Below are 27,624 nucleotides of genomic sequence, written 5' to 3'. Positions count from 1 at the left end.
GTTCATTGTTTAATAGCATGTTATTTAACCTTCATGTATGGGTGGTCTTTCCAGATTTTTTTTTGTGGTTGACTTCTAGCATCAGAAAGAATGCATGGTATGACCTCACTCTTTTTTAATTTGTTGAGACTTGTTCTGTGGCTTAATTGATCTACTCTGGAGAATGTTTCATGTGCAGTTGAAAAGAATGTGGATTCTGTATGTTAGGGTAGAATGATATGAATATGTGTGTTAAGTCCATGTGGTCCAGTTGGTCATTCAAAGCGACTGTTTTCTTGTTGATCTTCTGTTTGAACAGCTGGTCCATCAATGTAAGAGGGGTGTGAAATTGCCCTACTATTATTGTATTACTATTAATTAGTTCATGTTTGTTATTGTTTTATGTATTTGGCTGCTCCAGTGCTGCATGCATAAATGTTTACAACTGTTGGACCTTCATGTTGGATTGTCCCCCTTTATTATTATACCGTGTCCTTCTTTGTCTTTTTTACACTCTTTTGTCTTAAAGTCTCTTTTGTCCAATATAAGCATGGCTACTCCAGCTTTCTTTTGACGTCCATTAGCATGACAGATGTTCCTCCATCCCCTCACTTTCAATCTGCAGGTGTCTTTAGGTCTGGGATGAATCTCTTGTATGCAGCATATAGATGATGGGTCTTGTTTTTTTATCCATTCTGTCACCCTATGTCTTTTGATTGGAGCATTTAGTCCATTTACATTCAAAGTAATTACTGATAGACATGTATTTATTGCCATTTCGTTACTTGTTTTGTGGTGGTTTTTGTAGTTTTCTCTGATCCTTTTCTCTCTTTCTTTCGTGGTTTGTTGTCTTTCTTTAGTGATATACTTGGATTCCTTTCTCTTTATTCTTTGCATATCTATTACTGGCTTTTGTTTTGTGGTTACCATTGGGTTGGTGTATGACGTCTTCTGCATATAGCAGTCGATATGAAGTTGATGGCTGCTTAGGTTTGAACCCAGAGGGAGGTACACGTTATTAAATAATGAAAAGGAATGGAGGCCTCTATTATTATAAAGAGCCTAGATGGTCTTCTTGGGTTTCTAGGGCTTCTGTTAGGAGTCGTATTTGCAGATTTTGGAATCAAGGAGGAACCAGAGTACTTCAAAAAATGACTTTAGTCTTACTATCAAAACAGAAGCGGCTGAATGAATACAATAAAGGAATACAGACTGATGAAGCTAAAGCAGGGTTTCTCAGCCCCGGCACCACTAACAGTTTGGGCTGTCCTGCGCATTAGAGGATGTTTAGCGGCATTCCTGGCCTCCACCCAGTAGATGTCTCAGTAACTTCTGAAAAAACGCAAATGTTCCTGCTCCACCCCCAGAAGTATGGTTTGAGTATGGTCAGCATGAATATTTTTTTAAATATTAAGTACAGGTGATATTCAGGTACAGCCAGTCGAGTACCACCAGGTTAAAGGAATAAATGCTGAAGGCTCTAAGTAAGGGCGGCTCACCTGTGGTCTGCCTCCCAGGTCTCCTTGTGGAGGACCCACTACTCATCTCTTGCCCCACATACCCTTTACCAGGGTGCTGAATCACTACTTTAGGTACGTAATTCTCTCTGGGGTAGAGCTAATGTCATTAGCACTGGAAATCTGTGTTACTTCCTTCTCTTTCTGCCTGATCAACATGAGGCAGTGATTAAATGTTCTGAACCTGGGCAGGAGCAAAGGAGATATAACTTCCTGATTTCTCACAAAACCCCAAAGGAAAAAACCATTCTGAAAGCAAGTCATGCCACTGGAGAGCGCAAAAATGTCCAAGTGCTGATTTATGAATTAAACGCTAGAGATGACTTACGATGCTCTAACATGCCCAGAAAGCTGGTAGGACTGGAGGCATTTCTAAGCCACTATTTACTGATGTGCACACCCACTTCCCTCCTGCTGCCCAGCGTCATTAACATGAGGCACCAATCCTCAAATCAGTGACGTCCTAACTAGACACACATCTAATGGCACAGAAATAAAGATTTCCTTATAATCCGCTTTACCTCCACAATGGTTAGCAGGGTTTCCTGAGAGCTTCTCATAACCTCCATGGTTTTTTCACAGCACCTACAAACACGTTACCAAGATGGATTTTGTTACACACCAATGTTTTCAACTTGTCTTCTTCTCTGAGACTACTCTTGTAAATAATTTTCAAATGAATATCTCAAAGAGCACAGTACTAGGCAGACTGCATTTTCAGTAAATGTTTTTGAAAGGAATATAATTATGTGAATGTAAGCCTTGGTAAGAATAACACACACTACTACTGTGAAACATTTCTTCAATCATTGGTGATTGTGGTAATCACACTCTGACTAGAATCCACTCTAGTAAAAGCTGAGCACGAGGACCAATGCTGGGAAACTGCAGGGACCTGCAAAGTGCTTCCAGCAGGAACTGGTCCATCGTACACTCCTTTAGCAGAGGTTACCTGCCCAACAATGCGCGCCCGAAGGAGTTCTGAGCAGGAAAGAGTTCGCTAGGACAGAGGCATTTCCAGTAAACGCCAGCTGCTTCCGGAGGGGCTCGGAAGGATGGCTATGTATGTTACATAGGGTGAGGTCCCAGATGGTCTGCAGGAAGGGGAAGCTATTACTGTCTTTACCCCGGGGTTTTCCTTACTACCAGTAAAGCACTGGAACACGTTTTAGCAGTGAATCCTAGACTCTATAGAAATCAACAGTCCAACTAATTTTGACGTAAAAAACCATCTGCTTTAAACACTTACCTTCTGAAGACACCTTCAACACCAGTAATGCCCATCCCATCCACAATATCTCTGGTGAGTCTGAAAGGAACCGTTTCGGGAGTAGGGAGGATCTTACCCTGCTCAAAAGCAACTCCTGAAGTAAAGAGTGCAGCAAGGTTAGGAGGTTGCACAGCAAACCGAATGCCCTCCCCTGTGGCCTGTGAGCTGTGCAGGGGCCCCATTAAATACTCTGTCATCGACAGTCCACACCAGAACTCACGGTGGCTTATTCTGTTTCTGCTCTGCCACTGTCTAGGAGATGCACCTCAAATTTAAAAAGTAACTACTTCTAGACATAATTGACAAGTTCTAGATTCAAGGGTGATTTTTAAAAATGAAATAGTATGCATAGGATTTAAAATACAAAATATGCACATAATGAATTTACATGTATTTAAATATCTGCACATATTAGTTCTATATTAACAGTTTTTATTAAATTTTTTTATTCTGAGATAACTATAGATTCATATGCACTCATAAGATACAATACACAAAATACAAAATTCCCCGTATACATTTTATGCATTTCCCTCCAATGGTAGCATCTTGCAAAACTATACAGCACGGTATCACAGCCAGGACACGGACACTGATCCAGTCAAGGTCCAGAGTAGAGTATTTCCATCACCACGAGAATCCCTTACACTGCCCCATTTACAGCCACCCACATCCCTCCCACCCACTCTGTGCCTCCAGCAATCACTACTCTTTCATAACTTTGTATAACTGAATTCATTCTGGGGTAAACCATGTAATCCACGTGCTCTTCTCTATTCTAATGGAACTCACTCTCCCAGCAACTATATAGATTATACTACAGAACTTATAATTTCCGAAGACTACACCGTCTTAGAAATCTTCAATTCCATATTCTCCTTGAAATCTCTTCTTCTACCCCCTTATTCTTATTACTGAGTTTGAACTCATTGAGATTTCTAGTCTCTCAGCCTTTCTCCTTCCCTACTCAAGAGTACGGAGTGCAAGGTTGGTCACTCTCATGGCTGCCTCATGTCTCGTAGGCCCCTGGCCCCCTCTGCAAGTCTCCATTTCCAACTACAACCGAGACTCCAGGCTGGAAGAAGGCACGTGAAGACACTACTGGCTCCACTGAAAATGCAGGGTCCTCACAGTAGGCGAGTGCCCTGTGGACTGCTCAGCATGCCGTCTTCGTTCCCCCTCTCCACTCGGTTCTTGGACTCACCTCCGTGGAGCCGGGGTTGCCCTGCACTGTTCTGACAAGGCCACTTACCATCCCTCTGACGCTCAGCAAGCAAGCGTGCTTTCATTTTCTCAGTTAAAACAGAAGAGCAAATGTTATTTCCCTCCAGTTCTTTCCCTTCTAGCTCAAGACTTTCCTCCTCTCAGTGGAAAAGCTGACGTGCCTCTCTTGTAAAGCCAACTGTAGCCCATATGCTTTAGGACTTCCCTAGCTATTTCAGGATCTCTGTCTCTCTTCTCCAGCTTATCAATAGAGAACATGTTCACGCTGCTCTCATCTTAAAAAAGCAAACAAACCAAAACCCCCTCAAAATTAAAAAAAAAAAAAGCCGAAGCACGTCTCTCTCGATGGCTTTCTCATCTCTGCAGCAAATGCCTCTCCCGTCCTTCCAAACCTTTTGTGGACAGCTGACATTCTTGGTCTGCACATCCTAACTTCTGTTCAGTCCTTAGCTTTCCATAATCTGACTTCCTCCGTTCTATCCAAATTACTTCTCAGACCTCAAACATTAACTGTTCAAAGGCCTGTTTTCAGTGTTGACCATATTTGACCTGCTGTATCAGACACTACTGAGCACTTCTTCCTTCATGAAAAATTTCCCTCCCCTGCCTTCCAAGGTACCCCTGCCTCCTTGTTCCCATGACTTACTGGTTATTCTTCAGGGTTTTGTTTTGGTTTTTTTCCTGACTCAGGCTTTTCAAAGCTGGCATTCTTTAGGATTCTATCCTTAGTCCTCTTTATCAAGGATGGTACAGAAGAACAAGAACCTCCTCCAGTCCAGTGACCTCAACTGACATCAGCAGAAGGTTCTAGGCTCCATCACTATGCTCGACCTCTTTGCCTCCCTGTGTACTAAACTACCTGTTACACGTGGAAGTCCCATTAATACCTAAAACAAGATGCAAAAGTGAACTCATTGCTCTCTTGTTCTTCACAAAACCTGCTGCGTTCCCTCACTAGAAACGTCAGTTATCCTGGTGTCCCTTCTCCCACCGTTGCCACATCTGACATCCCCGCTGCAGGTCACCAGGAAAACGTCCCCCACAGCCCAGCTCCTGACCTCTACAACTTTAGTCCAAGTCATCATCCTTTCTTGTCTGAACTATTATACTAGCCCCTCATGTGTCTTTCCATTGCCAGTATTGCTCCCCAAATTATTTCTCCAATAATTAAATATGATCATGTCCTCCTTCAGTACATTTAGTTCCCCTTATTTCACAGGTTAAAGTTGAAATGCTTAGTCTGGCTTTTTACAGTCTAGTACACCAAGCTACCTCTCCAGCTACCCAACTACACAGAAACTTCACTCCGGCCATATGTGACATCTCACCATTCCTACAGGTTACATCTTCAGTAGTCCCCATTTTATATTTGCTCTCTCTTCTGTCTGGATTATCTTTCCTTTCTTTAAGACCTGGCCTAAATGTCACCTGTTGTATTAAGTTTCACTTATTATCTTAACAGACTTAGCTACTCCCTCTAGCGTGTGTTTATGCTTTTTTTTTTTAAACAACATTTATTACTTTGGTCTGTCTCCCTCACGCTTTTAACATCCTGGGGCCAAATATCATTTCTTATGACCAAATATTTAATAAACAGAATAAAGATGCATTTCTGATCTTTTATTACTCACCCAAATCTATATGTACAAGTTCTGCAGACTGCTCATTTATCAAGATATTCTGTACATGTCGATCACCAAGTCCAAGTATGTAACCAACTGGGGGGAAAAAACCAACAAACCAACCTGAAATCACTGGGATCATCTGTTTGTTTCTAGAACACATTTATCCATAATTTCTACTAACACCACTGACAGCATGATTTTAAGTAGTGTAGGCTAGTTAGCCTGCCTCAAGGAAAATATGCATATAACTTGCCCCTTTAAGTCAAATGTCGCCAGCTGTATTCATTAATACTGCATTTTACAAATTCTAGCTGTTATGCTAAAAAAAGCTTTCCCTTTACTAATCATACATTTAAAAATATTCATACTTTGAAAATTAGTGTGGTTAAAGTTGAGACCCATCATTTAGGGCATTATATGCCCTCAAATATGTTATTGAGTATACTTTTAAATTTAACATAAATTAATCCTTATTTCATCAGGCATATGTCCACGAAAAACTACATTGCTGTTTTTAAGATAGATGATGGCATGTCCGAACACTTCTGACCTAATGAAAAACACCATGTGGTGTTACAGAAGAAACAGGACGCCCGTCAGCCCGGCTAGCGCTGTCATTAACTGGGCCTCTGAATCAGATTAGTGATTCTCACTGTAAACAACAAGAGGGTTTTGTAATGACCTAGAACTTGTTCAGGACATATACTGTGGCCCTGCCTTTCCATGCAACCTAAGTGATGGAAGGATGGTCTGTATTAGTTAAAAATCAATAGATTAGAAGATCTCTGGTATTCAACATTAGTTTTCATACTCTAGGACTTTGCTGACGGCCCTGTCTAGCTATTCTAGTCTCTTACCAATTAAAAAAACAAGGTCAAAATACGTAGTATGCACTGCGTATTTGAATATATATCATGATTTCTATTCCAAACATAAAATTCTATTAAATAGATTCAATTTAATTTAGAATAGATTCAATTTAATTTTAATTGTAAACAAAGGAGGTAAATTAAATATAGTTATCATGGGTTTTATTATTTCTCAAAGGCAATCTCAGAAAAGAATATATTGTGGGAAGACTGAAAATATGCCATATTCACTACTGAACAAAGAGCCAGTCTTCTCTCTCCTCGGAGTAGGAGAATTCTTTCCTGCAAAAGCTCATAAGAGCAACAGTTACAAACCGAGACTCGGGATGAACGAAGACACACAATGATGGAATGATGAGGACAGGCTGACTGACAAGCTCCATCAGCACCATCACCCCCTGTGACTGAGAAAGCAGCCAGCGGCACACAGGCTACAAGGGACAAGAAGATTACCGATAGAGGAAGTAGCCACGCTGCGAGTATAAGCCAGTCGCTTCTCGAACCAAACAGCTGGGTCCAAGAATTTTTCCATGCAGAAGTAACGGAAAACCGGTTGAAATTTCTGGCAGACATCCATGAACGTTTTATATTTCTCTTCAAAAGACTTCTTTTGTACATCCTTTAAAAAAATCAAATATAAATTTTCTCAAAATTGTGTTCAACATCTGCTGACAGTTTCTAGATAGAAAACAGTACAGTGGAGGCAGAGGCCATGAAGAACTGAACAAGGTATTATCTACCCCCAGAAGCTAACAGCCTGGGCAGGGGAACAGTGACAAGGTATAATCCCTTTAGGCTTCACACGTGAATGTCAGGGGAAGGAGACACACCAACAGTGACTGTTGGTGTTTTAATTCAATTCGAATTTGAATGATTCTGTAATCTATGTGCAAGTAAACACAAAACAGCCAGAAATGGCTCCGGACAGTCTAAGGAGGTCACAGAACAGCAGGGGCGCAAGAGAAAAGGGAAAGCAAGAATGGCCGGCAAAGGAGCTGACACGTCTCAGATCTGTCCTCCAGGACCTTCTCACTAGCTAATACTCTCCCGAGGCAGAGCTGATCTACCTCCGTGGGCTCCACTCTCCCACGTGCTGATGACCCCACATCTGTATCTCTGGCTCAGGTGTCTTTATGCAGCTCCAACCTACTTCTCCAGCTGGTCGCTCAGCATCTTCGCCTGGATCACTTCCAAACCCAAACAACTTCTTCACCTCCTGCTCAGCGAACCTCAGCCACTACACCTCTCTCCTTCTACACAGTAAAGAGCCCCTCCATCCACCCCATCACCCAAACCCTGGGCATCACTGATTACTTTTTCCCCAACCCCACTTCTTCTTTTTTTTTTTTTTTAAAGATTTTATTTATTTATTTGACAGAGAGAGGCAGCGAGAAAGGGAACACAAGCAGGAGGAGCGGGAGAGGGAGAAGCAGGCTTCCCGCTGAGCAGGGAGCCCGATGCGGGGCTCAATCCCAGAACGCTGGGATCATGACCTGAGCGGAAGGCAGACACTTAACAAGTGAGCCACCCAGGCGCCCCTCCAACCCCACTTCTAATCAGCAACCAAATCCTATCGGTCCTGCCTCCTTAATATTCATTATTCTTCATTCCTACTGCTGTTCGTCTTAACTCAGGGCACCTGTGTCATGCCTCTAGTCAGCTTCTCAAAAATGTAGCCCACAGTGCTGTGAGTTCTTTCTCTAAAATGCAATTCTGGTATTGCTGTCCTCCTCGGTTCTCTGCTGCGAACGAGATGAAGTGCCCAGTTCTTGGCCTTCCATGACGCACCCCTCCATAACAGCTGCTGCTTCAGCCTCGCTAACCGCCTCCCCAAACACCAGGCCTCTGCTATCTCTACCTGTCCGTCCAGGCCTCTTTTCCTTTGCTTTCATAAGCCTTCTGCTTACAAAACCAACTCAGTGAGTCATCTTGGCTCAAAGTCCACTCCCCTACGAAGTCTTTCTGAATCTGACTCCAGTCCTGCCCATGGCGGGTAAGATGAAGCACTCCCTCACCTGGGCCTGCGCGGTCCCCGGGACAGCCTTCCATCACAACACCTGTACCCCTTTACCACCCAGTTAAAAAATTATATAACAGAAAGCACAGTAAAAGGAAAAGTAATGGATTTTAGTGTTGGACAGACAAGATTCAAATCCTTGCTCCACCATTAGCTCATTGGCCTGGGCAAGTTAAATTTCTGAACTTCCTCCCCTTTGTGAAGTGTCAGCACAGTGCCTGTTGTGACTGGCTGAATGAATGTCCATGGCCAGTGTGATGTGGCCAATGTCTTAAAAGGTCTATCAGTTTTATATAAAAAGTATTTCATTATCTACTTTTTGGTTTTAGTTAGTATTTCGTTTGTTAAGAATTAGCTTACCCCAAACTGGAAGCAGATTAGCGTTCCACCGAATGTTAAATCTCTCATCAGACAAGGGATGGCACTTTACGGAGTTTACAAACGTTCCTATCACTCACACGCACTTCCATGGTGGCGGGCGTGCTTTCCTTCACTGACAATCACCCCCCCCGCCCCCCGGCCCCAATGAAACCGAAACACTGTGTGCTCTAACACTGGAGCGCTCAGCTGTGGCAAGCGGGTACATAATCTTGCAATAGCTTATACTTCCGAGTGCCACTCACCATCATTTTCTTCTGGCAGTGAAGGGCGCTGAAGTCCTTCGGCCTGTATCTCTTATGAGCACCGTTCTCGTTGTTCACAAGGAACTCACCAATGGGGACAGTTCCTGTGCACCATTCAAGGACTCCACTTCGCTGAGAAAGCGGGACCACCTGCATCACAGAGGGGGCGCCTTCTGATTACTGGAGGGTCCTAAAGAGCATGTGACAGGCACTCCGCTACCAGAGTCCGTGGAAAGCACTCTTTCAATTGCTGTTTCTGTGTCCAGAGGAGACACAGGTGAGCCATGGAAGATAAGCTTAAGCTCCAAAAGTAAGATTTTCTAGGCTGCAGCTGAGACCTGAGGACCTGCTGGGCTCTCAGGCTCTGCGATTCCCTGAGCGTCGGTCCTGTTAACTAGGTGGTTCAGCAACACCTTGACTGAGCCACAGTTTGCCCCATTTAGCAGAGGAATTATCTGCTTTCCTCATACTTTTTTTTTTTTTTTAAGATTTTATTTATTTGTCAGAGAGAGCACAAGCAGGGGGAGCGGCGGGCAGGGGGAGAAGCAGACGCCCCGCTGAGCAGGGAGCGCGATACAGGGCTCAATCCCAGGATCTTGAGATCACGACCTGAGCCGAAGGCAGACACTTAACTGACTGAGCCGCCCAGGCGCCCCTCATACTTTTAATATCAAACAATTTGAAAAATTTCACTTTGGCCAATATTGAATATAATCTTAATACTAACATACTTTGATAATTAAAAGTATATGTATTCTTGCTTTAGAGTATTAGCTACACCAAGAGGAAATATATTCCTGAACATAAAATGAGCAATTTTACTGAAAAGATTAAAAATTATGACATATACATAAACATACACAAAGTATAGAAAATGATATAAACAAACATCCTGTTACCCACTAAACAGCTTTATCAAACCTAAGATTTTGTCACATTTGCTGCAAAATGATGCTCCCTTTGTACCCTTCCCTGGCCCTGTGCCCTTCCCCACCATCAAGATGACTAACTTGCTTATCATTCATGTTCATGTATTTTTTGGTACATTTTTATTTCAAAGCAATATATACATAAATAGTTGTAAGCTTTAAATAAAAGAGTATTATACTCCGTGAATGCTTCTACAAGTTTTTACTCACTCAACACTGTTCTACCATTAGCTGCATTAGTACATGTAACCCTCAATCATTTAACAATCATAGACTGTATAAGAACACCGTAATTATCCACATATATACACACCCAGGAACTGAATACCTGGTCACAGGGGACGTGCATCTTCTGTTTAACCAGATATTGCCAAAGAACTATCCAAAGGGGTTCTGCCGATTCATACACCCAGTATCGTGATCTGAGAGGTGTGCAACAGTATCTCACTGTGGTTTCAATTTGTATTTTCAGATGCCCAGTAAGGCTGAGTAAAATTTAATAGGCTCAGTGGCCATTCAAAACATCTTCTTCCTGAGTTGTCTGTATTCTTTACCCATTTTCCTACTGGCATGTTAGCCTTTTTACAACTGGTTTGTGAGAGCTCTTTATACATTCTGTATGCAAATCCCTTATTGTTATTAATATTATAGCAATCCTTTGTTACTAATATTATTAAACTCATTTTTCTTAGTTGGCCACTTGTCTTTATAGAATCTTTAATTCTATCAATTTTATTATAATGTACTCAAACATGCTGAACTGTCTTGTGTCTTAAGGAGGCCTTTCATTAATTTAACTATGTTTGTGGAGAGTCTATTATGTGTTTGATAGAACAAAACAGGCATTTAAAAAAGTGACTAAGAGAGACATGGTCAGAGAAGGCCACTCTGAGGTGACATGCAGAGAAACTTGAATGAAGTAAGGGAGCAAGTAACGGATCTGAGGGAAGAGTATTCCAGGCCGAGGGGAGTAAGGATGGGAAACAAAACTGGCAGGTCTCAGCCAAGGCAGGAAGAACAGCTGAGCCGAGGGGAGGTGACTGAGCTGTCATAATCACTTTCATTCAGGGATAAGTGAAGTCATCTGGAGTTCAGAACAGGAAATGGACATATTTATTCTGTCTCAGATTCTTTTAAATTGATCATCCTAGCTGCTGTGAGTAAAGGAGCTTTGGTGCGCCCAGGGAAGAAGTAAGGGGTTATCGAGACATGATCAAAGAGATGTGACTACCAGGCAGGAATGGCAGAGGCGGTAACAGTGACTCGACGGAAAGCAGACCAGTAAGGACTTGCTGATGGAACAGGTGTGAGATCTGAGAGAGAGAGAGAGAGAGAGAGACAGAGAGAGGGAGGGGCAAGTTTAAAATGATGCTGATATTCCTACACCGATATTTAGGAATTACTGTTCTTTTAGGAGTGATGACAGTATTGTGGTTCTGTTTTGGTTTTTTAGAGAGACGTTATCTTATACAACTACACACTGAAATAAATGTTTACAGGTGAAATGACAGGACATTCTGTTTCAAAATAATATTGAAGGGAAGGAAGTAGGTCAAAGTAGAAATGAAACAAAATTATCCATGAGCTGATCACTACTGAAACTGGGTGATGGTACAAGCGAATTCATTACATTATTCTATGTACTTTTATATATGTTTGAAATTTCCAAGAGTAATAAAAAGACAAGACCGCCTCCTGACTTTGGACCGAGCAACTGGGTGAAGGTAGTGCCATCGGCTGATCTGTGTGGGGTATTTTGGGGGTGGAGGTATTCATCAAAAGTTCTATTTTAAACTTGCTGAGCCTGAGGTATCCCTTAGACTTCTACAGAACCCACTCATCGTCAGGAACCAGCCCTTCCGAATGCTGTACGTGATCTGACGAAAGGCTTCTTTTATAGAGTCGCTTAAGGGAAAAACAGGGCTTCATGATTAGCAGGGAAGATGGCCAAAGGGCAAAAGGACCGGGACTCCTGAGCCACCATCCACCACGTGTATTTTTCCAATGATGATGCCACAGAGACCTTGCGTGACGCACAAAGTCTAAAATGTTTACACTCACAGAAAACACTGGCTGAGCCCTCGTCTGAATAATGGCATCTTTTCTAGGCTCTTGATGAAGGAACAGAAGCATGAAGTGGTCACCTTGTATGTGCAGATGGTCAGTTTCCTCTTCCTGGTCTCCGTGTTCCTCTGCAGTAACATATTACACATCTGGAAAACCTGCTGCATGACCGCGTCCTGTCTCAGGTCGTCACGGCCCTTCAGAATAGTCAAAGCATGAACAACTGGGCACAGTCCATTTTATGATAAAATCACACAGAGAGCCACATGAGGACAACGGAAGGGCGCTCAGAATTCCATCTGAGCATCTATACTCCTCTTCACAGTCTCTTAAATAACTAAGGCCTAATGCTAGTGTTTCCTTTAGAATAAGCTGTAACATTGGGTAGGAAGACCAATGTAGAAAAACGTTCCACCTCACTACTTCTGGAATTCGGTTAACTGGAACTCCTCCCCTGGAGGGCATGAGGCCCTGTTCTCTCTCCACGACCTCCCAGCATGGCCCTGAGAACTTGGGAGCAGAGTAAGGGAGGAATGCTGTCCCCTTTCTGATAACATTTACTAGCAGCTGGCATGATGCCACATTCAGGATTCTTGAGGCAAGGCCTTCAACTTGAACTCTTCAAGAAAATAAGCAACAATCACCTTAACAGTTTTTCCATAACAAGCAAGCAGACTGTTAACCTCACCTATCCATTCATGTTAAAAGTTTTCTTTTACTGCGGTCCACTGTTATAATGCTGGCCTTCCAGAAACACAAAAAATTTAGGAAAAGCAATCTGCTTCTAGAAAATAATGTATTTATAGTAAGTTTTCCTCACTTGCAATTTTTGAGAAGAAAAATAAAGACTCAAAGCAGGAAGTAAATATCAACTATGGTTTCGCTTTGACTTTTTTACTAAGCCGCTAAGGACCACACCACCGGAGGGGAGTCTCACCTTGACGAGCTGTCTCCTTTCCTTGCCATCAGAGCCCAGACAGTCTATTATTTTAGGTAAATTTAAACCTCCTGCTAAACGAAATTCTGCTTTAAATGACTGTATAGTCACCAGATTTCTGTATTCTCCGGTAGGGTCCACCTAATAAAGCATATAAATGAGAGAGCCGGTCAGGTACACTATGTGCTTTTAGAGGAGAATGAATTATAAAGGACAATTTTAATATTAAACAGAGGAATGAATGACAATGGGCTGTGGGTTAAGAGCTCAAGTTATAATTTACTTCCTGTTTAAATGAAAGAAACAAAATTCAACACTGGAAAGGTTTATACAAGTCACCTGTCTACGCATCTCTCACTAACCCTGGGGCACAGTGTTCTTGTTGCCAAAAAGCTACTGAAGAACCTGGTCTCAGGTCTGACCACTGACTGTCTATGTGAAGTCCTCTGAGAAACAGAAAATGTCTCACAAAAACAGAGTAAGGTAAATTTTAAACAAGTGTGGGGAGTGGTCTTCTAGGTTGAACTGCTAACTCTGGCATTTTCAGGAAATATTCAGCTAAGTACCTTTGCCAGTGTCGCTGGAACGGTATTAATCCATATGATGCAGGTACATTTCAAATCAAATAACCGCATATACTAAGAATGCAGTCAGATAATCCTTTTTAAAAGTTTTTTAAGTTTTTATTTTATTTTAATTCCAGTTAGTTAACTTACAGTTAATAGTTTTTAGTTTCAGGTGCACAATCTACTACTGATCCAGCACTTGCCTACGTCACCCGGTGCTCATCGTGACAAGTGCCCTCCTTCATCCCCGTCACCTGTTTCCCCATCCCCCACCCCCATCACCCCATCTCTGCAGTTAATGGTCCATTACTAAGCTATAACCTCTATTATTACATATGTCCCTGCCAACTTGGTATTTCTAGCAATAAAAGATCAGCACAATGTAGCTAAAAGTATCACGCATATTACAGTTAATTTAATACTGTAACACATACTGTTATTACCTAATAGTGTAATACATGACAGTCAATACATTCTAACACACAGACTTTTTAAAATAAAAGCATCTAGGGACTTTCTTGCCAAGTTAAAAATTAATCTTGCATAAGCACACAGAATGTTTTCTTCCTTTGGCCACTGAAGGCCTACAGACCTTCACAAAGAAGACGGGAGTGTAAAACTGAAGGCAAAAGAAAAGAAAGCAAGAGAGTCCTTTAAGTATTTTAAGGCTTAGGTAAAGGGATCCTATAAAGAAACTATAGATTGAAACAAATCAGAGTGCTGATCTTTAACCACTTTTGATCTATTTCAAATAGTTAACCTAATTAAGAGGAATTTAGTTTCATAAAAAAAATCAAGGTGGTTAATAGTAAATTACCTTAATTTCCATAGTTGGAACAACGACATCTTCTAAATTCTTCAGTTTAGTAATTGGCTGGTCTGCTGGGATACTTATGCCTTCTATATTTAAAATAAAGAGGTTTTGGTGACCACTACACACCGAGGAACAGCTCTGAAGCAGACGCCCCAGACCCCAACCTGTGGCTAATCTGTGGCTCAGGCCCCAATCCAGAAATGAAGACCAGGGCTCCGGACACAATGTAGCTCAGGGCCAGAGCAGGCCAACCGCTGATACGGCTTACATGTGACGCTGCAGGTAAGCTGGCATCAGTAATTAGGCCAGAGCCCAGCTGACGGCCCAGGCTGAGCACGTTCAGGTAATCACACAACAGCCCCCACAGCACACAGATAATGCATTCCCGCCATATTACTATCAAATGTAACCACGGGATGTGACTATCAATAGGCTTTGTTTGCTCGAGGAACGCTATGAGAGTTCTCATTCTTATTTTCAAGTACTAAGAACTTAAATGCAAAGATCTGATTCTGAACAGAAAAGGGAATACAACTGTTAATCTGTGGGGAGAGAGACTTCTAAGTGTATGCACATAACCAAACACTACGGCAGTTTATAATTACTTGAACAGAATTATATTGAACAGCAAGAAGAGTGAAGGATTACATGCAAGGCATTCTAATGCCTGTGGAGGAAATGGGAAAGCCTTCTCATTTTTAAGACCTAGTGCACAGTAACCAACATCATTTTAAGAAATCTTTGACCCTGAAACTGTCGGTTATTCAGTTATTTTAATGGATTTGACTCTATGCAATTAATTCTCTGCGAAGAGTATCTGTACCAGGACATTACCTGGAGAAATCAAATAATTAATTCAGTGCAGTCCCATATTAACAGATGACAGAAGATATTAAATGGTAAGTGACTAGGGGTTGTTGAAGCTACTGGATAAAAATTCAGCTTTGGACAATGTGTGAGTTGTAATCCTAAGGACCCTCATGTCCATAATGAATGTTATGTAGGTAAGTTAGAGAAATTACATATTAGGCTCTATAATTAATATATCTGTCTTGAGAAAAGCATAGCATAAAAGCAACATTCTTTCAAACACCTACTTCTCTGAGCCCTCCACTGAGCAGCGTCTAAGTTTGCTAATATGATATAAGCATCACAGAGCGCCTCCACACTTCTGACCATCTGAGGTCTCCTACTTCTGATAGTATGTATTATTCTATTTGCAGCCTCGGTTCGATCCTGTTCAGGAAAAAACAAAACAAAAACACATTACAGAAAGAAATACCCAACACTTAAACTTTTCAGAGTCATAACAAAAGGAAAAGAAAAATTTATGCACTAATCTAAATGCTGGAAAGACTATAATCACTCAGAAATGAACAAAGTAGTCACTTTATGAATGAAATACATCAAAGGTACAGTAATATCAGCAGTAAAGGACTTGCATGTGGTTTGAAATGTATTTTTTCTTTGCTTGATGCTGTGAGGAAAAAAAAGTTTTGGTATCTACTATGCTTGGAGAATATTCAGGAATTTTGAACGAGTTATTTTAGGTGGCATAACAACAAAGGATTTAAAAACTGAATACGGTCAGCAACACATGCTCTTAGAATCCCTGAGATTTAAGAAAGGAATATTGTGGGAAAATACGAATACAACAATTCAAAAAGGTATGCTGTTTTTAATCCAAGTACCTCATCGAGCGGAGAGCTTTGTTTAGGTGCATTTTTAGTTATTCTGTTCCTTCCTGCTGCCTCTGGTTTGGTCAAAAATTCATCTTTGTTTGCATTTGCTAAGGCCAGTATAATAAACAAAGTGTGATGGGGGTGATCCATTGCAATTCTAGAGATAAGCTGCAGAAAATAAAGAACTATTAGTTGTACACAACCAATCAACAGAAATAGAAAATCTGTAACATTTTCCTTTTGTTTGGCATAACAGATATATGCTTCTCTACCGGATGCCACCGTGGGTCGAGTGTGTGTGTGCATGGGTGAGACGGAGGAACAGGGAGAAGTGACAGAGAAACGGAGTAACTTACGTGCAGTGAGACGAGACAAAAGGAAATTCTTATTCCCGCCCTTTTACAGCATAATATATACGAATGCCTAGCATATTTTTATATATTCACTTCCCAGAGTGGAACAGTAATATATAATATATGAAAGAAAAGCAACTGTGTTTTGATTCTCAGGTTCACTCACATTATTGAGGACTTCATGAAATCCGAGGCCTCCCATCATTTTGGTCCCCATTCTAGCAGCCAACTGGTACATAAGGGGCAAAAATTTGTAGGATGGAATCTTCATTCCATCGATCTACCAAAAAAAAAAAAAAAGCCTTAAACAATGAGTTTTAAAAAGTCTCACATCTGAGCAAATAAATTATTCTCAGATAATGCTACCAACACAAGCATTACTTGTTCTTGAAAAAACCTCGGTAACTTAACATCTTATCTCAGTCTTCCTGAGGGGTATTCTAGACTGCTTCATTGGTGAGTCGCAGCAGTTGACCCTAAATTAAACTGTGTTCAGAACTGGAACGCTGGCACTGATCCCGTCCCAGTGAATCCAAGGAGGACAGACATGGATCTGAGGGTTACTGTGACCCTGACTATGGAGAAGTCGGTGTGCGATACAATGGAGTAACTTGTGCCCCTGTACGCTAAAACCAACAGGACTTAATGACATAAGCAGCAGAGACTGCTTGTATCTATTATGAGTCTTATCATTCTCTTCACCCAGAAGAAACATTGTACTTGTAAGCTTCCAACTGGTTGCCAATGTAGATCCTGTCAGCATAACTTTAAAACTAGGTACCATCAATAAAATCTAAAATTTTTAAATAAAAACTTAAGAAATACTACTGCCTTAATGTTTTCCTAAAACTTTTTCATTTACAAAAGTAATTCACTGTAAAAATCTCAGAAAAGATAAAGCAGGAGGAAAAACGCGCCTGTGGTCTCACATCATCTTTAACTGCCTGCCAGATCTACCAGTGTGGCATTCTGGCACATTCCAGCAGTAACTGAGAAAGTATAGCGAAGACTGAACTAAATGCTCTCATCTCCACATAAACCTGCATCATTGGAGCTTATTGAGTACCTACGAGTACAGCATCGAACAAATACCAGGGATACAAAGAATACACAAAATCTATGACACCGCTGGGCTCATGTCTAAGCTTACCAAGCACAGGCTAGAATACTGGGTTTATAAAGAAGACTTGCCTTCATCATGCCATTGACTTCGGAAACTCCGGAATTTTCAAGCCAGAGAGAACAAAGACGGAATATCCACATATCGTGTCCTTCTCCACTCAGTAAGCAACTGATGTAATTTTCAACTGCTTTACATAGGAAACGTTTACGGTCCTCTTTCAGTGCACGGAGTGCACATTCATCCAGCTCCAGCTCCCGCTGGACCTTTACTGTGTATCTTGCATTGGATAATTAAAACACAAAACCCGTCAAATGGTACAAAACTACAAAATCATACATGAGATACAACATAAATGAACAGTCAAATGTCCATCTCTGGGGAAAAAGCAAAATTCTACAAATTCTAAGGGAACAAACTTACTTTTAGTATCTGAAATTAAGTCTGCAATTCAAAACCCTTTCTAGGCAACCAGGGACAAAGTGGACCCTACCCGAGATGCCTACTTACCTCAATTCTCTACTTTCCCGATCGCACACCAGCCACAGGCAGGGCTGAAGAAGGGTTTGATTATATCAGAAGAGATAACTCTTCTGGATTTAAACTGAACACCTATCTCTTTTTAACTATGGTACCAACAACCCCAAAAAGCTCTATACAATGCACCTAGAATCACACAGCATGAAGTCACGCTCTGGTTCCGTACATCTCTCTACATAGTCACTGCATCTCCGTGTATCTTGTCACTCTCAGTGGTAGACATCTCATTACCTGTTGGTCTGGATTTTATGTTCCCTAAGAAGGCCCACTTCTTCTTTGGCCCTTTTCAGAAGAGCCTGCTTGTTTTCAAACTCTGACGATTTCATGTAGTTTTCAATTCTCTGGTACTGCGTGTCCGAGAACCGTGCTAATGAGAGAAATGCTTTCATTTTTCCATTTTTAAGCTCATCACTGCTTTCTCCATCATAATTTCTAGCAACTTCCACTGCCTTGAAGAAAACACAGCCCATTTAGATGCATTTAGTATCTCTATATAAAGAATCAAAGAAATACCGCACTAAAGTTCAATTGATATATATATATGGATAAGCTAAATTATATGAAGTACAGTATTTTAAATTTTCCAAATAGTTCTGACGGTGTACAAATTACCCAAACAGCTAATATTTTAAAGTAATGTACAAAAACAAAGGGCTCTGTGAAAATGAAAGAGTCATATTATGATTTTCAGGCTACACTAGCTATTTCCAAAATTAATTAAACTAAAGGAGAAGGATCAACAGGAAGGTTGAAAAGGGCTGGAGTCAGAAGTGCGAGTCCTACTTGGAGGGCGGCTGAGTTCACAAAGGAATAAAGACGTGCATATTCCTTAATCAGCTCTTTCTGTAGATAAATAAATGGAGAAATGATCAGAAACAGCTGGTTGAGGGGCGCCTGGGTGGCTCAGTCGTTAAGCGTCTACCTTCGGCCCAGGGCGTGATCCCAGGGTCCTGGGATCAAGCCCCGCATCGGGCTCCCTGCTCCGCTGGGAGCCTGCTTCTTCCTCTCCCACTCCCCCTGCTTGCGTTCCTGTCTCTCTCTCTGTCTAATAAATAAATAAAATCTTTAAAAAAAACAACAACAGCTGGTTGAGAGAGTAGCAGTGGTGGCGGGTAGAGGGAAGACATATCTGGGCTTACTTTCAAAACAGGATCCTTCTTTTTTAACACTGTATTTCACTCTGCCTTAAAAATTACACAGAGCTATAACAGTAATACTATAGCCAAAAAATGAAATCTTACTCTTATTTGCATTTGAAAGGCATATGGCCTTGATGAAAAGATCAAGTGTATTCATGCTGAACAACTCTCAAGGGCTGCTTGAAAAGCTTACCTTTTCTAGATAAGTCTGCATGATGACCGCAGGGTTTTCTAGGCAAGTTTCTGCTAACCAGGTGCCGCAAACTCGCAGACATTCTGCGTATATAAGTCTTAGGTCGGGATCATTCTGTATACGAAAAGCAAAATCTTAAAGTGGAATTCACTACCCTGACTATATGAAAGATCTTCAATGTAGATGAAAAAGTAGGTTAAAAATATTTTTCCTCATCTGCTTTCACCATATCACGATTTTAATAATGACAAGTAGGTAAGTTTTATGAAATAATCATCTCCTATTGGAGCAACTCACAATTACTGAACACTCGTATATCCCCGGCACTTTACAAAGGCTCTATTTGTTTGTACTGCCTCATTTCAAGAGGTTCGAGGTTCAAGAACCCTACGAAATGAGTCCTGTTATTATCCCTAATCTGCAGAGTGCAGCACTAAGAGGTACAAAGAGGGCAGGTAACTGCAGCCAGGCCTACTGCAGGCTGCACTCATCAGGTGACCAGTAAACAGCACCCTGGGTCAGCTCCCAGTGTTGGGGCACCGTGACGAACTCTCGGATCACGGAGGACGTTGTGCGAGTGCCCAGTGTGGGAAATGCCGTCAGCTGAACGTCACTGAACACGTGCGTGTCAGGACAGCACTGCGGCCACATGATTCCTACCAACACCTCCACTTTGTCCGCCACGTGCTGGGGAGAGAGCTACAGAAGCTGACAACTCTCAGTAGCCTGTAGGTAACGTTAAAATATCAGAAACTGTATTTCCTAAGTAGGTGGCTTAACAATCACTCCAACTTGTTCTTCTAACTTTTGTTCTCTCACGCGTTTCCTCTCCTATTTATTTCAAACTTACTGTAATTCTTTCATGTTTGTTTCCTACACACCCTTCTCCAATTCTACAAAGTTTAAAAAAAAAAAAGTTTAACATTGGAATAAATCAAATAAATCTACCACAAGAGGGACTGATAGAATTATTGTGAACAGAAAAAAAAAAGTATTTTCTAGACTTCTTTCACAATTATTAATTTTCCAGGCTCCTTTTTACAATTTCTTGTTCATGGACCAGTAATTTCAAGGCCTCCATAAAACTGTGGATTTATCTAAAAATATTTTAAAGCACAGTAACTTTTTTATAACAGGAATTAATTCAGCCAGTAAAAAAAAATGAACCTCTGCACAACTGGCATCCAACTTCTTGATCATCTGCTTGAGAATACTCAGGGCAAGACTCTGCTCCTTTTTTGCCCAAAATACTTGGGCTTCCTCCAGCTGCCACTCAGAGACTCCACAACTAGCTGGATTATACTGTTTAATTTGAAACATTGCCCTTTCAGGGAGCTGAAATGAAAAAGACATATGGGAGTAAATACTTTTACTATTATTACTATTACTACCACGAATAACGATCATGAACGTAGGAACTACCATTCATTGACGACTGTTTGTCAGGACCGTTTTAAGCACATCTCTACCTGCCTCCCCCAGCCCCACATCTGCCTGTTTGTCTCACAAATACATATATACATACAAGCACATGTATGTACATGTGTGTGTGTATACGCACACTATATAAAATCACTGAACTGTTGTCAGTGTAGTAAGTTAGGTATCTTATCATTTTAGAACCAAGCAACAGGTTTGGAGAAGGGAAATACCCTGTCCAAGCCTTAAACTCAGGTCTGATGCCAAAATGGGAAATCTTGAACAATTACGCTAAACAACATTTTTTAGCAATGTTTCTCAATGACATTTCTCCATCCTACTTCTCCACCATTTACGCATGCTTTCTATTTTGTCATGAAAGGAAAGGCCATGGGTGAGACGACATGGTTTTGAATCGCATTACCTGAGTGTTCTTGACAGTTCGGGCTAGTATGGAGAGTTCTACAAGGTGCTTGGTGAGAATGTCCCTAAAACATTCTTTCTGGGAGTTCTCCATTTCCTTTTCCATCAGGATCTCCAAAATGACTGTGCGGAGAGCCATGATGGGCTCCTGAAAACTGAAATCACTGTCTTTGAGAAGCTGGGAGTGTTTCCGCCACTTAGCGTATACTTCAGAGGGCTGCCTACTATCCGTGCCTGATCTGAAAGCACAATCACAGAATTCATGGAAGAGAAAGGAAGGAAACAAAACCCCTGTTTTACAGGTTCTACATTTAAGATACAATACAAAGGAGTTTTTGCCGTAACGACTAGAAATTCAAAATGGTTCAAAAGAAGGACCAAAGTTTAGAAAACTACAAAACCGTCAGCCCTCTGAGGGTCAGCCAAGGGGCTACAGATGATGAACACTTTCAAAGATTTTCTTAAAAATACTCTTCAACCTTACAAAAAGCAGCATTTCTAAGTATATCTTCTTCTGAAAAGAGAAGACATTCATCAGGCCTGTCATACAGAACGCCTGCACCCGCAGTCCTGCTTCGGCACTCCCGGTGGCAAAAGCAGACATGTCAGGAAGGAAATGAAGTCACTAATTTCTACTGCGCCCAACTACACACAGGGGACGACTCTATGCATAATTACAGTTGCTAAAGAAATCACAATTCAATGATAGAAATGCTGGCACCTGGCAAACATTATTTATTAAAGGAAGAGAAAATGCATACTGTACAACTAGTTTACATGAAAAGTCCACGTGAAGCAGCACCGTCCAATCCTTCAGGACCCCTGCACTGACAGGAAGAAGACAAGGTGAGGACTAGGAAAAGAAAAGCTGCTTTTGGAAGCTTCTAGAACAGCACGGCGGAGGATAGCTAGAATGACACTGATCCCACGGAGGGCTACAACAGAATGGCGCACCATGCGCTCTGGCAAAAAACCAGGACAAAACAACTTTATCTGGGGTACGAGAGGGTAACAGCTGCAAAAAAGAAAGCACAATGATGCTACATTTCAAAAACTTATATTTTTTACAATAAATATTTTTGAAAATGCTTCTTTTAATAAGAGCACAGCTCACGAAGCTAATCGACTTGTATCTTGATAAAAGAAACAAACCTACCGACAGCCTCTTTTCTTGTTTTGCAAGTCACTGCAGAGAGAAAACAGCAGAGCTGCACTTGAGGGTTCATTACGAAGTCACACAAAGCACATACCTGGCGAGCAGCTCCCCGATGTTCTCGAGCTCACCAATGGCCTGCAGCCTGCTGAGTGTGGGGTACAGGGAGTACACAGACTCGAGCCCCCCCTTGCACAGCTCCTCCACTTCTTTCACCCTGGAGGCAGAAAACACAAGACAAGAGGTCTTCAGGAAGATGGAAGTTCAAATCTGCTCGTAAAGAGTTGTTCTCACTGGCTCTGCTGGTGACTGCTCCTGACATTCGCAAGCACCAGCACAACGCACCGAGCACAGAGTCATTGCTCGGACCGAGAGTTCATCCCGGATCTCCCACTCTGGGCTGCTAACCCGGGCCACGTTACTGGGTTCCTACGTTTTCTCCACTTTCAGAATTATTTTGAAGCTTAGAGAGCAACATATGGAAAGAGCATGACAAAATGGCCAGCACTTAATAAGCATTGAAATGGTACTGAATATTTCCGTAATAAAATACAGGATTTAATAGGTCACTAACTACTGTTAAATAAAAACCAGTGTGTTACGTGTGTTTAGTCTGTTATAGTTAAGTACCTTCTTGTGCATGATCCCATCTGTGCCTCATAACAAGCCCAAGTATCGGTAAGTCCTGACCAAGAGTCACCACTTTACAAAAAGTACACTAATGCTAAGAGGTAAATGTCACACAACTACAAGATTAAAACTGTCAGGACACAGAGGTCCAGAAAGTGGCCGGGGGTGGGGGAGTCAACAAGATGTTCTTGAGGGTTCTGCACAAAGAGCTGACCTGGTCCCAAAGGGAATTTTTTTTTTTAAAAGGAACGAAGAGATTTGAAACACATGAACAAATAAAAAGGTATTACATAAAAGAAGAATGTAACAATTTATGTAAGCACCTAACATATGAGTATGGTGCTACGTCTAAAACAACAAATAGCAAGGTTCTATTAGTACTATATATATCTAGATATACACATATTTGACAAACATGCATTAAAGAATTCTCTAATATAAAACATCTGGAACACAGAGAATCCCGCTTCAAGATACGGAAGACAACTGTTAAGACAGGCACACCCACAGGTCTACAAAAACCTTCCTGCAGAAGAGAAAACGCATCTGAGCTCTTATTTCTCAGACATACAGAAGCCATGAAGGTGTAGTCACAGGATTTCGCCTCCCCTGTCCGCACTGCTCGAGTGTCAGCGCTGGACCAGCACGATTCACTACACGGGAACTTGGTTTCTGAGAGGACGGATGGGAATGACAAAGAAACAACCAGCCCAAAGCCACCAAGTCCTTATCCATTCCCCAGTGCACATCCTCACACTAAAACTATTCATCAAGTTTTCAGAAAAGAAGCCATGACATTAAATGTTAAAATACGTAACTCATTTTATAATACCTGGCATATCTGAGACTTTCGTAAAATGTGGAGAATTCTCTATCTCTCAGAGACTGCACAGCATTGTACAATGATTCGTGGTAATTGGTTCCTTCCACACCTTTGCTGTGAGATAATTAAAACATAAAAGGAAAAAAATGTAATTATAAACAAAGAATCCTAAAATATACATGTATAAGTAGTTTCGCTAAAAAAAAAAACAAACCCAAAATTTGACAACTAAAATTAAGACTTCTCCATTTTAAAAAATGCATTTCTAGGAATTTTGGCAAGAAATACAAAAAATTTTGTGGATCATTTAAATTATTCAAGCAGGGACGCCTGGGTGGCTCAGTCGTTAAGCATCTGCCTTTGGCTCAGGTCATGATCTCAGGGTGCTGGGATTGAGTCCCACATCGGGCTCCCTGCTCAGCGGGGAGTCTGATTCTCCCTCGCCTGCTGCTCCCCCTGCTTGTGCTCTCTCTCTCTATGACAAATAAATAAAATCTTTAAAAAATATATTCAAGCAGAAAAAAGTAAATTTCTCAGACATTTTGCCTGGTTCTAACTACGCTACATTCTCTTTCACTGACTCCGTGAACACCGACTGTGGGCCAGGAGCCGGGCACCACGTTCCAGAGGCAGGGGATCCGTGAGTGGGCGAGTCAGATGGCATCATAATTCTCATGGAGTTTATGCTGTGGTTTGGAGAAGATGGACATTAAATTAAAAACATAGTGGACAGTGACGAGGGATGTGCGGCAAATTAAAAGAGGGTACCAGAACGCCGGGTGGCTACTTTATAGATGGGTGGTCAGCCCAGGTCTGAGATGTGAGCCTGTTAAACTAGAATCTGAAAGACAAGACACCACACATGTGGAACAGGCCTGAGGCAGAAACAGCTTGGCCTGCAGGAAGAACACAGAGAAAGCCTACAGGCCGACATGCAGCCCACCCCGGGAAGAACGGTCTATGTGATCTACAGAGGAAAGCCAAGAATAAGCTCCTCTGGGAAAATGCTGTAAAAATATGAAAGTATCTAACTTTACAGCAATGTAACAGTTTGAAATCTGAAAGACACTTTAATGAAATTTTTTTTCAAAGAAGGCAATTCAACCTATAATCCATATGATTTCATTTTTTTGGTGTTTATATCACCATAAGACTTTTTACAGAAAAGCAAAATCTTTTATTGGGTTAGGTGTTTGGCTTTCCAGTCAGAAAAAACGGTGACATTACGATACAGGTTACAGGCGGTAACTTCCTGTGTTCCTAGTTTAGCAGTATTTTTTTATAAAAGGAAATATTTGATCAGTAAAGATAAGCAGTCTTCTGTGAACCATCCAGCCAGTAAAAGTGCTGACCAACTCGAGTCTGCAGCAGGAGTGGGAAGGGAAAGGACTCTATTTTTCTTTGGATTTATAAACAAAAAGACCCTCATGAGAACATATGTTTTAGGTTCCTATTTTCAAGTGTATCTTGGGGGTGGGAGTGGAGTTGCCCGAACTAAGAAGAGGGTGAAACTCAATCCCGGCACATTCACTGCTTCCTGCTGTCCTATTTAAGCCATGTGGGCGTATCTACAGAGGACAGCGTCTACGACACACAAAACACACAAGCCCGTTACACTCAGAGAGTGAGACTACACACAGCTCACTGCGTACAACTCGAGAAATGGCAGTACAAGGAGTCCGAGCTCTTCTTACTTGACGGAAAGGCAGTGGTCCCACTGCATGTTCCTCCAAGCTGCCTGGTAGTGGAGCTCCTGCAGCTCAGCGCACCGCTCCTTATTTTCATGATCTAGTCCTTTTAAATAGACGGAAAGAATATGGCAGAGTCCCAAATTCTGCAAGGCCTAAGCAGGAGTTCAGGGGAAAAAAGTTCAGTACTCGAAGGTAACAGAACTAGAGAAACAAAAAATAGCAATCAAACATGAAAAGTAACTTTCACAACACCTCCCTGAAAATCCCCAAATACTGTTTGGTACGCTCCCCCCAGTAACAAAGAGGGAGCTCCCAAGACTCCGCCCTGTGATGGAAGAAGGTCTACGGAACATCAGCCAGCAGCACAGGTGACGGTGCCGGGGCGGGACTCAAACGCAGACCGTGAGGAACAGTTTACGTGAGACACATCCACCACGTGGCACACTGGACGCCGTGAAGAAGTATCTTCTGCTGTCAGCTAACAAGACCACGATCAACAAATCTACACTCTCTTTGAGGTCAATCACCTGCCCGATTCAGCTGTGTCCCCCTGGGTTTTCAGGCCAGTGCCTGAGGAGCAGGTAACCTTCTCATCTCTAGTGTCTCCACGGACAGACTGCAATCAGCCCAGCGCGAGGCTAGCAATGCTTCTCCAGGGCAGAAAACAGCTCACCTGGATTATCCCTGCCTGGCGGGTTGATGGGGATATGGCCGTCTCAAGGTCATATGTCACCAGGGCTTTTCCCCACATTGCTTCATGTTCATATGTGCGCAGTCTGTAACAAAAGAATTCCAACATACCTCTGAGTTCCACCTGCATGGAGGTCTTTCACAGACAGCATCACGACAGCGTTATCTAGAAACATGCGCTTACCTAGTGAGGGGCTGTAGCAGTTTCCCTCCACCACAGCCATACAGACTGTCGGGCTCTCCTATACTTCTGTAGATTTCTAAGAGCAGATCCTAAAAACACGGCAGCAACAAACATTGGAGAGGGAAAAATATCACTTTATGAATTCAGCGAATTGGAAATTTTATCATTAACAACATGTATCTCCTAACTCTAAATGTTATGATATAAAAGTAAAAGGGATACCAAAATATCAAGTTTTGAACCAGCAACACAACAAATTGATCCCAAAGGACAGAACTAATGACTCCCTGAAAAGAACTGCTCACGATTTCATGGATTAAATAAGAAATCAATCCCAATCTACCAGGCTTTTAATACACACAAAAATAATCATAAAAACAAATAGGGCGCCTGGCTGGCTCCGTCAGAGAAGTGTGCGACTCTTGATCTCAGGGTCATGAGTTTGAGCCCCATGATGGGTGTAGAGATCACTTAAAAATAAAAGCTTAGGGGCGCCTGGGTGGCAAAGCGGTTAAGCGTCTGCCTTCGGCTCAGGGCGTGATCCCGGCGTTATGGGATCGAGCCCCACATCAGGCTCCTCTGCTATGAGCCTGCTTCTTCCTCTCCCACTCCCCCTGCTTGTGTTCCCTCTCTCGCTGGCTGTCTCTATCTCTGTCGAATAAATAAATAAAATCTTTAAAAAAAAAAATAAATAAATAAAATAAAATAAAATAAAATAAAATAAAATAAAAGCTTAAAACAAAAACAAAACCATTAAATGCAATCCCTGTAAAAATACTACAGCATTTTTCACAGAGCTAGAACAATCCTAAAATTTGTATGGTTCCACAAAAGACTCTGAATAAAAAAAAAAAAATGAAAACAAAAACAAATAATCCTATCAACAGCTAAAACTGTGCAGGGGAGAATGACATCTGCAAAATCTGACTCTTGAAAAATAAAGGCCACGAATTTTTCTTTGGAAAAAAAACAAACCTCAAAATTGCATTATGTTACAACTGGTAAAATGTGGTATGGATGAAGAGGTGGCTTACTGACTCAAATCTTTGTTGTAAAGTTTGCACAAAACTGATTCTGTTTAAAAACCATCTCAGTAAAATAAAAATGAAAATAGAAAACTCAGTTGGTTAACCATGCAACTCTTGGTCTC

The 27,624-nt window shown here is 41.6% G+C and overlaps 1 protein-coding gene across 4 annotated transcripts in view; it reads right to left on the bottom strand.

The window, feature by feature from the left end:
• ATM (ATM serine/threonine kinase) overlaps nucleotides 1–27,624 on the bottom strand; it is a 126,192-nt gene that overhangs the window by 9,525 nt on the left and 89,043 nt on the right. For all 4 annotated transcript variants that reach the window (XM_019809835.2, XM_034665697.1, XM_019809832.2 and 1 more), the window contains 21 exons: nucleotides 26,475–26,563; nucleotides 26,274–26,376; nucleotides 25,604–25,752; nucleotides 23,919–24,023; nucleotides 22,554–22,673; nucleotides 21,305–21,542; nucleotides 20,629–20,796; nucleotides 19,462–19,575; nucleotides 18,361–18,578; nucleotides 17,661–17,868; nucleotides 16,636–16,749; nucleotides 16,126–16,284; nucleotides 15,532–15,670; nucleotides 14,438–14,520; nucleotides 13,055–13,195; nucleotides 12,198–12,314; nucleotides 9,125–9,274; nucleotides 6,938–7,103; nucleotides 5,622–5,708; nucleotides 2,746–2,860; nucleotides 2,018–2,081 (listed from right to left, as the gene is read on the bottom strand). In XM_019809835.2, the coding sequence (XP_019665394.1) occupies nucleotides 2,018–2,081; nucleotides 2,746–2,860; nucleotides 5,622–5,708; nucleotides 6,938–7,103; nucleotides 9,125–9,274; nucleotides 12,198–12,314; nucleotides 13,055–13,195; nucleotides 14,438–14,520; nucleotides 15,532–15,670; nucleotides 16,126–16,284; nucleotides 16,636–16,749; nucleotides 17,661–17,868; nucleotides 18,361–18,578; nucleotides 19,462–19,575; nucleotides 20,629–20,796; nucleotides 21,305–21,542; nucleotides 22,554–22,673; nucleotides 23,919–24,023; nucleotides 25,604–25,752; nucleotides 26,274–26,376; nucleotides 26,475–26,563 (2,847 nt within the window). The remainder of the gene's footprint in view (nucleotides 1–2,017; nucleotides 2,082–2,745; nucleotides 2,861–5,621; nucleotides 5,709–6,937; nucleotides 7,104–9,124; nucleotides 9,275–12,197; nucleotides 12,315–13,054; nucleotides 13,196–14,437; nucleotides 14,521–15,531; nucleotides 15,671–16,125; nucleotides 16,285–16,635; nucleotides 16,750–17,660; nucleotides 17,869–18,360; nucleotides 18,579–19,461; nucleotides 19,576–20,628; nucleotides 20,797–21,304; nucleotides 21,543–22,553; nucleotides 22,674–23,918; nucleotides 24,024–25,603; nucleotides 25,753–26,273; nucleotides 26,377–26,474; nucleotides 26,564–27,624) is intronic.

This window comes from Ailuropoda melanoleuca, chromosome 8 (assembly GCF_002007445.2).
Source record: "Ailuropoda melanoleuca isolate Jingjing chromosome 8, ASM200744v2, whole genome shotgun sequence".
Lineage (NCBI taxonomy): Eukaryota > Metazoa > Chordata > Mammalia > Carnivora > Ursidae > Ailuropoda > Ailuropoda melanoleuca.
The sequence above is the reverse complement of the archived record's forward strand: the minus strand, read 5'-3'. Positions and strand labels throughout refer to the sequence as shown.